The 16,346-nt window shown below is 36.0% G+C and overlaps 1 protein-coding gene across 1 annotated transcript in view; it reads left to right on the top strand.

Annotated features, from left to right (window-relative positions):
• The window catches only part of C6 (complement C6), a gene marked incomplete at both ends in the record, with an annotated part of 45,723 nt that overhangs the window by 3,339 nt on the left and 26,038 nt on the right, over positions 1 to 16,346 (top strand). Inside the window, 3 exons of the mRNA XM_084233775.1 lie at positions 3,358 to 3,499; positions 7,463 to 7,601; positions 12,782 to 12,982. Coding sequence (XP_084089901.1) covers positions 3,358 to 3,499; positions 7,463 to 7,601; positions 12,782 to 12,982 — 482 coding nt within the window. The remainder of the gene's footprint in view (positions 1 to 3,357; positions 3,500 to 7,462; positions 7,602 to 12,781; positions 12,983 to 16,346) is intronic.

The following is a 16,346-nucleotide window of genomic DNA, read 5'->3' as shown; positions in this document are numbered from 1 at the left end:
GAAATATTTTAGACTTTGCAGGCCATACGGTGTATGTTGCAACTACTCAATGCTGGGTTGCAGCAGCAAAGCTGCCATAGACAGTATGTAAACAAATTAGCAAGGCTGAATTCCAATAAAATTTTATTTACAAAAACAGACAGCAGGTCAGCTTTAGGCCGTGGGCTGTAGTTCATGGACCTCTTCTCTGAATTGTCAGTTTGAAGTTAAAGTAAAATTAGCGTTCAGATTAATAAAATCCACAATGTGTCTGTGGGTAGAGTATACTGAATATTATTCATAACTAGACCCCAGATTTCAAATTCCCCAGACAACTGACCCAGGCTTGCTTCTAATATTTTCTCCTCTGACCCTTATATCCTTCCTGCCTCCTGTTTTGCCAGTGTTTTCTGAGTATCAGACAGGAAGACTGGTTCCAGGGCTTTCCCTCTGTACCCCATACCCCAACCTGTAACATTAGGTTGAGATGTGGTAGAGAGAATTACACCATCATGTGAATAAAATCATTTCACATATTGACAAAAGAGAGAATGTGAGAAAAATCTTGATGCGAAGACTGAGGGGGATATAGATGTAAACATATATCCAGAATATTAAGGCAAGGATTTAGAACAAATTACCAGGAAGAATTTTATTTGATAGATGAGAAATCTGTGAAATTCATTGCAAAAAGTCTTTGTTAATGCAAAAAATATTCACAAATTTGACAAATGTTTATATATATCCATGGTCACCTATGCCTAATGAGTGCTTTCAGAAAGGTTTGTAGTGTAAGCACCATTAATCTCTAGTTCACCAGCAATATGCCCACCTCCCTTGATTTAAAAAAGTAGCTTTTGGAATGCATCTGTAATGACTGGTAAGCAGATAACACCCTGAGCTCTCTTAGTGACCCAAGTATTGAGGTTCGGGTCTCTTCCTCGGGGACTGCAAGATCTTCCGATGGTCCAGTCACACCTGGTTAATCCTGACACAAGATGTCATGGGCATCCATTCTGAAAAGGTGATGCCATGGTATATTGGTGGTTAAATATACCACTGAAGACCATATTCTTAAAACACCCTTTAATACCACTCTTAAAGGGAAGAAAAAATTGAACAGACCATTGTATGTCTGACTCAGGATTGTATTTGGTCCTTAATTGATGAAGAACGGACTACCCTAAAACAAGTTTCCTTCATCCTTTTCCTCCCTCAGTGCTGCTATTCAGAGTCCCTAAAACAAAAGACTATGATATATTAATGTACACAGGGATCTTTGAGAATACCCGAAACTATACCCTTGCAATGTGCCAACTCCTCTCTCAAAGTCCTAAGTTTACACATAAAGGCTAGAGAATTTGCAACTGCTTTCAAAATAATATGCCATTGTTATATTATAAATCAGTGCAAGTTGACAGGGAAAACATGTGCAATTTCTAAACGATTGCATAAGTTCAAGTTTGAGTGGATATGTGTGTGCTACTTAAAGCATACTGATTTCTGCAAATCCTGTAATGTTGAAACTGCTCTTCACCTTTCCCATCACTCTTTTGAAATAGAGTACATTCATGCCCAACAGTATTGCTCCACTTCCTCTATCATTGAAATTTCATGGCCTGGGGCATTTCTCAGCTGTGTCCCACCATGGCTAGATCACTCATTTCATCCATTTCTTTTCTTTTTTTTTTAATTATAAATTTTATTTTTATATTTCCCATACAATTGCAACCCCCTTATTTTGACCCCAATCCCTCCCTTCCCCGCCCCCCACCACACATAGAGTGTCTGTGGTTCATAGTTGTTTGTTGATTTTGATTTTCACTTTCTTATAGTTATTCATTTTCCTGGTCCCTTATTTAAGTTTTCTAGATTCCTGCTATGAGTGAGACCATCCGGTATTTTTCTTTTTCTTTCTGGCTTATTTCGCTGAGCATGATCCCTTCCAGCGCCATCCATGTTGCTGCAAATTGCATGTGTTTATCTTTTTTGAATGCTGAGTAATATTCCATGGTGTATATGTACCACATCTTCTTGATCCAGTCATCTGTTTCATTTCATCCATTTCTAAATATCATTCAAGAGGTGTCCTCTTGCCTTCGTCCCTAGCATGGCTAATAGGTGTTCTCCAGTATCCCTGGAAGTACCAACTGGGTAGAATTTCTTGTATTCAAAAGTGTTGGGTGACCTGCTCACAAAGCAAAGCTAAGGAAAACTGTACCCTGCTCCTGTAACCCAACATCTGTCTAGGGAAACTGGAATATTCTTTAATGTAGCCATGTCAAAAATAAGCTTTTGCTCTAATTGTAAGTGATAGGTTCAAAATGCTTAAAAATGTAATATTGTTTTTAAGAAAAAAACATTGCAATTCAAACTAAGTTACCCATTCTTTTCTGCCCTGGAAAAAAACAAAAAACAAAAAACTGGAGATGTACTGTTTTAAAAATAAAACATCTTTCAGATTATATCTTGGGATTGAGACAAATTCAATTCTATTTATATTTTCAGTCTGTATGACTATGGTGTTCATAACTATATTCTTTATAATAACCATTTATAATAATGGTCCAGATTGAAAGTAAGATTTTAAATAATCAAATGAAAATTTAATTGTTTTCATTATATTCTATCTTCTAAATGAAAATTATTAACTAAAAGAGTTAAAAACTCTTGGGGAATTCTCTATTAATAAAAAAATATTAATTCAACAGAGTAATACCACTTTCCCCCAAGTATTTCAGTTAGTTGCAGTAATCATACATACCTGTAATAAGGTGCTGATCACAACTTAAAATAGTTAGCCAGATGAGTTTAAGTAAAACATTTTACATTTTGGGGGAGACCTGTGTACAATGGTGTATAATGATGTATATAATGTATATGATGGTATATAATGATGCCAGCATGCCTCGCTACAGGGAAGGGGTGAAGGAGCAGGAGAGGGGCTGTCATTGTCTATTGGCATATCAATTTCTGTAAAACATATTTACATACTAATTCCAAGAATCCTTATGAAACTCAGCAAATTTTTACAGGAAGGGAGTTATCTGAGCACTTGGCGTTTGTACTATTGGATAAATTTACTCACTTCACCTACTATGTAATACAGTACTACCTAAGCATTTAACTTGTCCAAAAAAAAATAATTAGGTGTAATAATATGTATAATTATTTTACTATCCATAATTACTACATATATATTTGCTGCTAGTAATTGATTTACTACATATAATTTACTATAGTGAATTATTTTTGGACAAATTAAATTCTTAATACTGTATCAGGTAGAAGGTGAAGTGAGTGAATTTAAAGCACTCCTTTCAAATTAATAAGTATTTCTTAAATGATCACTTGTCAGTGTTTGTTTTTTTTTACTAGGTCGCTGTATTGACAGCAAGTTAGAATGCAATGGAGAAAATGACTGTGGAGACAATTCAGATGAAAGAAATTGTGGGAGAACAAAAGCAATATGCCCTCGGAAGCATGACCCGATCCCGAGTGTACAGCTGATGGGCACAGGGTATGTAACATCTTTTCATTTTTTAGGGAGAAAAGGCATCTCAGAGCTAGTGAATTGTAGGCAACAATGAAGCGATGAAACACATCATTGTCCATTAACACCATCTCCATTAACCTCTTATTACTCCCACCTGCCTGATTCTGTACTTGGCTGTTAGGCTCAGAGTGGAACCGATCATGATTCTCACACCTAGGGAATAAAAGAATTTTGCATTTAGTTTTTACCAGTGACACTATAAGACCTTTTTTTTAAAAAAAGATTTATTTATTTATACAAGAACCGGGGTACAGGCTAGATGTGTGGGAGGGTGAGAGGATTCACCAGAGACAGAGTGGGGAACAGAACAGGCAGACTGATGAAATACACTGCTGAGGGGAGCAGCAGGTGAGACAGGAGAGGTCTGCTGCACCATGTGGGTTTCTCTGTCGCTGGATCGAACCTGCGCTGCAGAGGCTGCGGACAGCTTCACTGTGCAGTGCTCAACCACCTGTGCCACCAGGGAGGCCCTATAAGACCTTCTTAAACACAGTTTGTTTTAATTCTCACCTATCATCTGACAGTTTTGGACTGGATAGGGACGAACTGGTGGGAGACCAGTCAAGTAGGAAGGTGCCAGGATGGATTCCTGGGGTCTTGAATGAGCAGGTAACCACTCAAAAAGAGAGCAAGAAGTAAAGTGAATATAACTAGGATGATCAAAACTTCCTCTCATTTGGACTATGTACTGCCTGGGTAAGTCAGCATAGTCTCAGAGGAGGAAGGCAAGACCATTTCATTCTATGTGTGCCTGTCCAGGTCTACCAGCTAGCAAATGGTGGGAGCAGGACTCAAATCCAAACTTTAGAACCCAGGTTATTCCGACTATTTCATGCTAATTCAGCACAATATCCACTTTAGAAATGGAAATATAATGGAAGAAAACTTGAGGAAAACCGTGCACTTTTCCTCTCAATCTTTGTACTCAGAAATTCTAATGCTCCTATTTCAGAAATTGTGATATTCCTATTTCAGGTCATTAGGACACTGGAAGTTTGGGAAGAGATTCTGAGTTCATTAAACTGAGGTAATGTCTTAGACAACTTTAGGAATATAAGAAAAGTCAATGAAAACAAAAGAACCAAGCCTTAGTTGAAAGTGTAAGAAAAATCAGTAATTTCCCTTTTCCTATGGCAAAAGCGCTCAAATTTTTGGCCAAAAAACTTCATGTTGGGCTTTTTTTTAAAAAAGTATTCACCTATATCCCCAGACTTGTATAATATGAAAACTTGAGGTACCCCAAGCAGCAGTATCTCAAATATAACCTCATTTGATTAGAATGAAAACTAGAAGATATTGAACCAAATGCAAGGACAGCAATAAAAGAGAACACCATTAGTCTGGAAGTAAGAGGAGCGAGATTCTAGACCTAGTTCTGTACTGACTACATCACAACCAAGTTATTGAGCATCTCTGGGTCAGTTTCCTCATCTGACCCAGATTTTGTATGACTATAAGCCGATTTCAGGCTCTGTCCTAAGAATTCTTAACTAGAATTAATTTCCATGAGAGTGCTCCAACATCTCTTATCAATATGCAGAAATGGTTTCTTTTTTTCATTTGCCTGGAAGAAAACCTCAGCCAAAACTCCCACTGATAATCACATTTTCTGATGTTCTGATTGATGAGAGATGACATTACCCCTCACCTTTTGCCCAGTTGGTCTAGACTTTGGAGTTACAGATGGGGAGCACCACATGCTATGTGTACTTTGGCAGAAAGACTGTGTGGCCTGTTGCCAACGAGAGCTGTTGTCCCGAGGATTCTCAGAAGTGAGCAAAACCTACTGCCTCTGGCACATCCAGTTCTTTCCAAGCCTCCCTAGAGACTGAGGATTTTGAGTACTGCTTACCGGAATTCTTTCCAATCTTCTGGCCTTAGAATCTCTACTACCACAATACATTTCTCCACAAGAGCTAGCTTCCTGGGTGGCCTTACCTCTTTTTTAAATGGTATCTCTCCAAGAAAGAATTTAACAAGACAAAGCAAAATTCGTGCATTGCCATCACAGTCACAGTTCCTAAAGCAAGAACCAGGCAATAAGACCATGCATTTTGTTTTTCCTGAGACTCAGCCAAGTTACAAATACACACACACATAATTACACACGTAAACATATTTGCATACACATGCATTTTAATATATGTATAGATAAGAAATTTTAACTAAATTCAAAAGTTACCAAATATGGCTCAAGTTAGACAGGAATACTTCAGTACCTAAAATATTAAAGGTCATGATGTATTTGAAACATCAAAATATTGAAAGTTAATTTGAATACCTCAGAAGGGAGGAGGAAGAATAGAGCTGAAAATTGCTGCAGAGTCAACTGAGTTTCCAAAAGTTTCCTCAGGGATGCCCTGAGAGTCACCTTCATAAATATTCTACCCTCAGGCTCTCTGCAAGCCGCTGCTACTTTCATAGATCCCTCATGACCTGGAGGCCATTTTTCTCAAATCTTTCTTATGAATTTATGACAAATTCAGAAGTATATAGTGAAAGGCAACATAAAAAAATCAACATTTTTTTTGTCCTCAATGATCCCTCCTAACTCAGAAAATGTAAAAGTATGAGAGCTACACACCCCTGTATAAGTCATGATAACTTGTTTAGAAATTTATTCCCAGACAATCTCCTCACACTGCCTCCTCAAATGCTCACTGATAGAAATCCAATTGTAAATGAAAACAAACCTGAAATTGCACTGCCACCATTTGAGTATGAGAGGTTTGTTAGAGAAACCACTGGACTAACTTCTTTTTTAAAAAATACTTTTTAAGGTACAATTCCCATGCCATGTGAATTAAAAATTTAAAGTATACAATTATATTTTATTTTAATGTACTAGTATGTTTAAGTGTCAATATATTCAAATTTAGATAATCAGTCTGAATTATTACAATCTAATTTCTGACAGTTTCAGCATCACTCAAATAAAACCTGTACCAATCGGAAATCAGTTTCCAATTGTCCCCTTCCCACACCTCACTCCTAACCCTAGGCAGTCACTAATCTACTTTCTGTTTATATAAATTTGTTTACTCTAGACATTCCATGTAAATAGAATCACACAATATGCAGTGTTAACTTGCATTCAGGAGACAGAGAGGCAAAGCGTGTTTATTTGGGCAGAGACCATTTCATATAATTTCTATTTCCTCATCACATGTAATTCAGCATTACTAACCATTTTATCACAAAACTTTTTTTCACAGGATACATATTAACATGTGAAAGAATTTAGAACATTATTGACATCTTGGAGAAGGTTTTCATGTACCACGAGACAACTCAAATACTTGATTTGTGCTTACCTAATCTCTATATGCCTCAGTTTTCTCATTTGTAAAATGAGTATGATAATATCTTTATGTCATGTGGTTATTATAATTATTTTATAAATATTTACTACTACATATAGGTCAAACAGTGCTTGACTTATAGTAAATAGCATATATTTGTTAAATAACTTTTAAATAATATAGTTATCAATAAAAACTAATGCTGTTACAAGTCTATTAAAATATGACTACTACTGTTTCATTAACTCGAAGAATTCCTTCACCATATCTCACTGAAGGAAGTAAATCCTGAAAGGTATTAGTTATGTAACAGTTTATTTCATCCCCTGCTTCAACTGGTTTTGTGAGTTATGCAGTAACTATAATCCTAAAATTTATTTTATGTTGAAAGCCGAAAACAATGGAGTGGAATAAGGAGAACCTAACAGAACAAGAGTGGCCAAGTTTTTGGCTTCCAGCCTTTATGGAAGACCCATTATAGACTAAAAAAAAGGGGGGATTTTCTTCAAGTCATTTATCATGAGTCAAAAAAATGTCTAAGAGAAGAATTTCTTTCTTATGAATAAGGTAAATTTTACAGTTTGCTCTATGTCTATTGAATTCTTGAACATTACTTTGTTTCTAGATTTCATTATCTAGCAGGAGAGCCCAGAGGAGAAGTTCTTGATAACTCTTTCACTGGAGGAATATGTAAAACTGTCAAAAGCAGTAGAGCAAGAAATCCATACCGTGTTCCAGCCAATCTGGAAAATGTGAACTTTGAGGTATGACAGTTTATCATATCAAACCCTATGCAGTTTAATTATAAACTAAAATTCCAATTAAAAATAGTTATGAATGAAAGGGCAGAATAGAAGGTAATGAACATTTTAAATTACCTATTATTTGTTGGTGTTTAATTCTTCCACAGCCCCAGGAAGTCAGTATTAGCATATCAATTTACAAATAAAAAAAAAATCTAAGATACCTATTTGACCAACGTAAAACATCTAGTAAGCAGAGAATCACAGATTCAAGTCCAAACTCCTGAGTCCTCTTCCAGAGACCAGAGCCCATTGTTAAATTTTCAGGAATTTTGCAGCCAACAGTGAAGCATAGCCTTTACTACATATTAAACATATAATCTCATAATTAAATAAAAACATTTAAAACAGAGGTGCTAATTACTCAAAATGTATCACTTCTCAATTACTTTGCCACATTTTTACCAACTATGCTATTGAGATTACTTGTAACTATTGTAGCTATATCCTGAAAATACTATGTAAGTGCCACTGAGCATCTGTTCCCAAGTTTGAATTCAGGGAATCACATAGGCAACTTGAAATCAGCATTGGTTTATATACCATGGGAAAAGGAAAATGCTCTGGGAAATCACAGAATATCTCCCAACCCAGAGAGTTAGTTGTTAAACATTAACCTGCAAACCACTGGGTCCACCACAGAACTTGGTAATCCAAGCCTGGACCGCAAGGACAGGGAGGGACATACAGACTGAAATCCTAATTCAGAATAAGGTAGACTTATTTCACTATCATTGTAGTTCTAAAACCTGTCCAATTTTAAGAAGCTACCTATGCTGATCTCCAACTCTTTGTCCTTGAGTTTTAAATAATATAGAACTGCTGGGGAAGGTCATGGTGATAATTATTCAAGCAAACATTTGGAAATAACTAGACCCAAGGTCATAAGCTATTAGTTTACTTCCATTTTTTTCATGGTTTTGTTTATGGGTTTAGCAGGCAGCTGTGCAAATATAAACTATACCTTTGAAAATTGAAAATGATAGAGAAGGAGGGATTCAGCAGCATATGATTTCCCTTCTCCTGTAATACTGGAGTTGATTAAGACAGATGAGATGACAGGATGAGCGGTGCATAAAAATTGGAGAGGATTCTGCAAAGAAGGGAATGGAAGCAGTTGGACTGGAAATTTGAATAGAAGACACAGGAGGAATTCTGCTCCTCAGAGTTCCCCTGCCCCCTCCTCAACTTGCTGGATGCAGAGATCAGGCACCATAAATTCAGTCTCCAAAGTTGTATCACTTACTGAGGAAGGTTCCTTCTTTCCAGGAGTCACTGCTTTGCTGTTGACTGTCTGCTAAGCATTTGTGGTTGCCAGCAGATTGCAGAGTATGACACTGCCAGACTTTGATTCTTCCAAAGATCTCTTGGTGCATCCAGAGCCTGAAAGTTTCAAAACTCTGCAATCCCTCAAATCCTTCCTAGTTTCTTGTGAAGGTCACAGCTGCAGGTTTCATCTCTAACCCTTGCATCTCAGAAAACCAGAGGTAACTCTGTCTCCATCCCTCCCATCTCTTAATTCTCTCCTGCCTCTCCCTCCTTTCTTTAAACACAAAAGCAAATGTGTCAAGGATATCAGCCCATAAAACAGTCAGGATGGGCTCAGAAGGAATCTAGCAATAATATATAAAATGGAAATTTAAACTTTTTTCTTGGAATCTGGTTAACATCACCTCCTGGAGAAATGTGGGAAAATGGAGTTTGTCAGAGCACACTAGAGGTTCTTTACACACGACTAGAAGACCTCATCTTCCTCCTTTCAAAAGTTTCCTTGGCTTCTATATTCCCTTTCATGGAACAGGATTCCCACTCCACTACCTCCCTCCCTTCCCTTCTCCCCCCCTTACACACACACACACACACATGCACACACACACCCCCTACTCATTTACCTGGTGAACTACTTCTGTTGATTTACCTCCTAAATATTCTTCAGTTTCTCTCATCCTAACTTCTTCCATAGCCTTATGTCGTTTTGAAGAGGTGTGGGGTTCAGTGAGCAGGTCCTTGGATTACTTCTGAGAAATGTTTCATTAAAGTTCCCCTTTCAGTGACATGTGGTGAGTTTCCCCATTTGGCAAAGACTTTGGTAATATCCAAAAGGACAGGTTTATTATATAAAAAAGGAAAGGAGAAGACAATTGCTTAGGCAGGCAGGAGAGCTGCCTTTTGCTAAGGCAGAAATTGCATTGGGAAATTGTTATCTGACGTGAAATTAATCACTTTTGGGGGGTGACTAGGATGATTTGTAAGTACCAGTGATTCTCTACAATGGCCCTCAATCTCTGTATCCCCATCTCTGGTCTGTGCCTTTGGATACTTTGTGTAGCAGCTACTCGCTATAGCCCTTAGAGCCTGAGAATTTTTCATTTCTATAGGTGGTTTGACAACTGTGTTCATCATTTCTGGTCTTGTGACACCTCCATCCTAAATTTTCTACTCATTTATTTATTACAATAGTTATTTTTTAAACTGATTTCCTTTGACTCCAATATAGTTAATTATGGTTAGTATGTGTTAACTGAAAATAAAGTGTCAAAAAGTTTATTTTTGTCAGTGATAGACAAAGAGTTTATTAAATAATCAAAGTGAGAATTTGAACCTAGGAAGCACTCTAACCCATTTTATTCTTGTGAGGCTTGCTCCAATAAACACAAGTTTGAATTTTAGTTTATATAGGTAGGAACAGTGTGTCATTGATTTAAAGAATGTAAATTCTTGAAAGGAGAGGCATCTGGTTCTAAGCTGTCCTAACCTGAAGATATGCTGGTGCTAGAGGAAGGCAATCAAGATTTAATTCCTTCCTTCCTAAAAAAGAACTATTTTTTTAGGAGTTCCTAAAAAAGGACTGTTTTTAGGAAGGAAAAAAATGCATCTTTGCATTACAGAGATGCAAAAGTGTGGTACCCACTATTATATCTTCCTTATCTGACTGATTGTCAGTAGGTATAAAAAGACTGACTTTACTTTCAGAGAGCAGATTTCTGTGTACACAGTGGAGCCTGTGACTGTGGCTTTGCTCTCTGGCCTGCTAAATGGAAAGAGTTGGGGATTTCCCAAAAAAAAAATTGCAATATTTTTACACTTGACTTTTGCAAACCACAAATATGATGGTAACACTCCCAATTCTTCATTCAATTAATATTTTAAAAAATGTATATGCACATTCAATCCAAATACTTTGGGAAGGTATACAAGTTTGCCTGATCTCAGTTTCCCAGTTCAATCGAATATTGTAGCACTGCTCACCTGTAAACCTGACCTCCCACCCAGCTAATATACATGGTCAGATTTTCTCTGAGCTTCTGCCCAGAAAATCTTCCTTCCTTACATACTATTGCCTTTTCCTCATGAACACACTTTTACTTATGTAAGTGTGAATTCATTAGACAAAATATTTGTGGTCTGAGTTTTTTAAAGAGGTAACAGCAACTTAAGTTTAAATAGCATTTAGATATGATTGCATTGCTGTTTATCAACTGAGGAGCTTCATTTGTGGACATTTTAAATGCTAACTAGCCTGTACTGCATTATCTGAAAGTTATACTGAACTTTTGATTGTAATGTATTATTGAGCAAGAGTAGCTGGCTTATTTTGTCTTTCTCTGACTAATTGTGCAAACTATTTCATTGTGACATGTTATTTTCCTCACAGTGCCTTTTAATACTGAATATTTTTAAGTTAGGAGAAATTTTTCCCTTGCAAACCAGAAATCATTTCAAAATAAAGAAGTACTCTTCAATCAACTTAAAAAAAAAAAAAAAAAACAGCCTAGCCATTGTTCTCTTCTTTCCTAGAAGGAAAGGAAATACCTTATTCCCCTCATTAAAAAGCTATGGCTGGGCCACCCCTGGTGGCGCAGCGGTTGAGCGCTGGGTTGAGCGCAGCCTCTGCAGCGCCAGTTTGATCCCCGGCCACCGGCGAGGGTCCCACAAGAGGAAAAAAAAAAAAAAAAAGCTATGGATGCTTTTTCTTCTTCTTAAACCCTACAGACAGAACCAATTACTTCTCCTTTGTTTCATAGACGCAGCCAGTAGAGTGCTAATGCCCAACAACCTGAGAATGCCAAGGGGTTGGTGTTGATCCAGCAGGCCCACTCCTAGGAATATACTCAAAGGATACAAAAACACTAATTCAAAAGGAAATCTGCATTCTTATGTTTATTGTAACATTATTTACAATAGCCCAAATATGGAAACAACCTAAACTCCCCAAAATAGATGAATGGATCAAAAAGTTGTGATATATTTATACAATGGAATATTACCCAATGATCAAAAAAGACAAAATCATGTCATTTGCAGTGACATGGATGTAACTGGAAGGTATTTTGCTGCCCAAAATTAGTAGAAGGAAAATGATAAATACCAGATGGTCTCGCTTATATATGGAATATAGAGAAACCAAATGAAAGATCAGGAAAAAGTCAAAACTAGCAACTGACCATAGAACTGAGGCATACAGCAAAGGAGGGTGTGGAGGGCCAAACCAGGGGAGGAAAGAACACAAGGGAATATGGTGATGGTTCTAAGGTGACAAGGTGATGGGAAAACTGTAGGGACTACAATGATGTAAGAAGAAAATTTTAATTTAAAAAATTAATATAAATATATTTCTTATGCAAATAATATATATAAGTGTATAATATAACATAAAGAAATTACTTATGCAAAAAAAGAAGGCAAAGGTGTTGGGATAGAACTAAAGCAAATCTGCCCTCTCCTTTTCTATGCCTCAATTTTCAAAAAAATTTCTTAAATTTGATAGCAAAAAGCATTAAATTCACAGGCAGGCTAAAAATAGCCCCCATTGCTTATCACCCCACTAAATCTCAGTTTAGGGAGATAGTTTCCTTGAGGGAGACTTTTCTATTATTGCCTTTCTGGGTTTATAGTTTGTGGCAGTCCCATTGATAGCAATTGTGCTATCAATTGTGCTAATTGAATTAAGTGTCTGATTGTCTCTCTCCTAATTAATGACTCCCTGAAGATAGGGACCAACATTATTTCTTTGCTAGGAAAATGTTCCCAGTAAGTATTTGTTGTATGCGTGGAGGTATGAAAGATCATTGTAGTAGATAGTCATAGGTCGCTCCTGTATTTACTAAGTTATGTCTTATTTCATATGAATTTTCCCCCAGGTACAAACCAAGGAAGATGATTTGGAAACAGATTTCTATGAGGATTTAATTCCTTTTGAAAAGAGTAGTAATCAACAAGCTTCTGGTTCAGGGGGAGACTCGGACTTTTTTCTTGTACCAATTTTTTATTTCTCAAGTAAAATGCAAAGCAGTCGCCATAAGTCTAGCTTCAAACAAGCTGTTCAAGCCTCCCACAGTAAGGTAATAAAAATGGCTCCAGGTCTTTTCACTCTCTCTTGAAAGTTAACATTAATTCCAGAAATCATGTAATGATAAGGAAAGAGTTTTTATTAATATCAAATCAGTAGGATTTCTAATACAGATATAAAAAGTTTTAACTTTGTTTTGTTATATCCCACTTCAAAAGTGATACAGGTAATATGGATGATGCTTCCTTTTTGCATGTGTTTATGGCTGTGTTTCCTTTATTTTAACATTTCTTTGTGTTATTGTTTTAGGTGACATTAATATTTTATTTTTTTATTGAAGTAACATTGCATTATAGCATTATATAATTTTCAGGTGTTTGTCATTGATAATCACAAGTCTAAGTTCACTGTTAAAAATCCAAATCTATCCTTCACCATACCATTGCCTGCTTTCCCCTGCTTTATCAACTCCTCTTCCCTCTTTCCTTCTGCTAGCTACTAATTGGCCTTATAGCCCAAAAGTTTATTTTTGTTGCATTTAATTTATTTGTTTTCTCTATATGCTACCCGTGAGTGAAAACATATGGTTTTTGACTTTTTTTCTGTTTGGCTTATTTCATTAAATGTAATCCCCTCTAGTTTCTTATATATTGTTTCAAATGTCAGGTTTCATCTTTTTTATAGCTTAGTAGTATTCCATTGTATTTGCCACGTTTTCTTTATCTATTTCTTACTTGATAAGCATTTAGGTTGTTTCTAGTTCTTGGCTATTGCAAAACAGTGGTGCAATCAACATGAGGAAGCACATATTTCTTAGAATTATTACATTTTGCTTTTTAATATGGAATTTTCAGGGCTTGGCTAAGAAAGTCCAGCTAGTTTACATTTAATATACTCAATATCAGGACAATGATTAATCATGATTGATACTTTTTGTTCTGGTATGGCCCTTTTGGCTAGTCTGGCAGCCCACTTGTTTGGGCCTGATATTAGAGCAGGACTCACCAATCAACAATTTTAGTCCACATATTCATATAGGACTTGTGGGTATGGTAGCCTAAGATTTAATTTCCCCGTTTAATCAAGATGTTCAGTGACCCAGTCAGTAGTCCAATTCCCTTGTTCTAACAGGATGCTGGGCAACTTAAGTAATGATTCAATTCCCTTGTTCAAACAGGCAGCTCACATCTAACCAGTTAGCAAATTCGTTTTCTTCCCCCCAGATTCTCTTATACCACAGATATTTAATTATAGAAGAAAAAGAAGCAGATGAAGGAATATTAGTCTTTGAAAATGTATCCTTACATATTCAAAGAGATCCAAACTCTCCAAAGTGCAGGCTGGTGTGCTGAGGCTGATATATGTGCATATAAATCCAATATCATTAACTTTGCCAGGAATTTATAGAAAAGGGGTTTGATTTCCTCTAGATTTTTTAGATGCTACAACTGTCTTTTAAAAAAGTAACTGTTCCTCACTGTAACTACTACTCTATGGAATATTTCTGCTTCCCAAAGAGATGAATGGAGAGACTTAACCATGAATCATAGAACCTCTGAGGGTAGAGAAAAGGATGGATAAAATATGGAAGCAATGAGATAGACCACTGAAGGATGCCTTTCTGTAACTCCTCCTGCCTTTGCCATAGTGTCACTCATATTTTTATTTATTAATCCATTCATACACTTATAAAAACATGAGACTGTTAAACACTTTCTAGGTGGCTTTTTTAAGCATTCGCTTAAACTTCAAAAGAACCTGAAAGATCAGGGTAGATATTTTAATACCATTATTGCAGAAGAGAAAAATAAAGCCTAGTCTATATATTTAGTTTTAATTCAACAAGAATTTCTCAAATACCTACCAGATGTCAGGCATTATAGTGAAGTCCAAGAAGCTAGGCTATTTCTTATGATCTTACAATGAGTAAGTTATAGAATTAAAAATTCAAATCATTACATTATACTTCAAGCTATTTGTTCATTTACTCATTTATTCATAATTTCAGTAAAATATGTAGAGTACAGCTCTGGTGATATGAACATGTAAAAAGAAAGGGAGTGAATAAAATACATTCCTTTTATAACATGAATTTTTATTTCACTTTTGAAGGGGTTATGAGTCATATGATAGCCTCAGATTTACCAAATTATATTTTGAAAACAGAGTAGTATCAGAAATTACTTAGAAATAAAATTACATATCCACTTCCCTTAATTTATTGATTTTGAGTATCTGACATTGGGCAAGGTTCAGGCTTTTTTTAAGTACTCCAGCATGCTCTGATATCACATTCAAGCTTAGAAATAATTGCATAAAAATAGTCAATGATGAGGAGGGATGGATAGATAGATATCTATAACATATAGATATATAGACACATAGATCCATATCATCAGTCCTGACATAAAGACTTGTTTCACAGAATTGGTTTATAAATGCTTCAAACATGCTAGAAAATACTTCTAAATCCTTATTTGTAGGTAAACCATTGTTATTTGATGCTATAATAGTTGCTCCAAAGTGTAAACATTTAGGGCTACTCATAATATCAGGTGCAAACATATGCAACTCTGATATTATTTTTGACATACAAATATAACTTAATGTGTTTCAACCCAATATGACTGTTGTCTTAGATTTATTAGATCTGAACAGAATAAGGAAATAATCAGACTAAACAGAAAATGCTACTGCAACCTCTCTTGGTCATCAAATAGTGAAAACAAGATACCACTGACTTCAGAATCAATCCAAGTCCTTCAGAGGAGCTTAGTGCTTTATCTACTTATTTTGTCAATCACAGATCAGGCTGAAATTTGTCTGGCAGATAGTCTCTTTCAAAGTTAAAATATCTGTTACCTCAGGAAGAGTATGTGCTTCTCTGACTTACTTTATGAAATTGAATTCACAAAAAGTGGTTAATATAAAGCAAGACCCCACAAAATATTGAAATATCATGCATATGTCATTTATAATATACTAGCACATGTTTTTAATTTAAAATTTTTTTTCAGTCACCATGCACTGGTAAGTGGGATGCTTGTGCTAAGCTGAGTCACCAAAATTCCACTTGAAGATACAGTTTCAAAGCAACCTAGAAATTTGAACCACCCATTTGGATACCCATGTCCAAACAGGCATTTGAAGCACTCAAGGTGTGAGTGTGTTTCTTCCCTGAAGCACACCCTCCTCTGACTTTCAAAAACTAAGATTCTGTGACAAAATGCAAGTATTAAACTTAAAAATAGAATTGATGGGCACTTAAAATATAAGCTTCACAAAGACACAAACTTGTCCTCCTTGTTCACTTCTGTGTCCACAATATCTGAAGTAAGTGATAAATGTGAAGACAAGAAGGAGAGAGGGTATGAAGGAAGAAGAGGAAAAGGAAAAGAGAAGCAGAACGGGGCCTT

This window comes from Talpa europaea (genome assembly GCF_964194135.1).
Source record: "Talpa europaea genome assembly, chromosome: 5".
In the NCBI taxonomy this organism is placed as follows: domain Eukaryota; kingdom Metazoa; phylum Chordata; class Mammalia; order Eulipotyphla; family Talpidae; genus Talpa; species Talpa europaea.
Note: the sequence above shows the minus strand (reverse complement) of the source record. Positions and strands in the feature narration are given on the sequence as shown.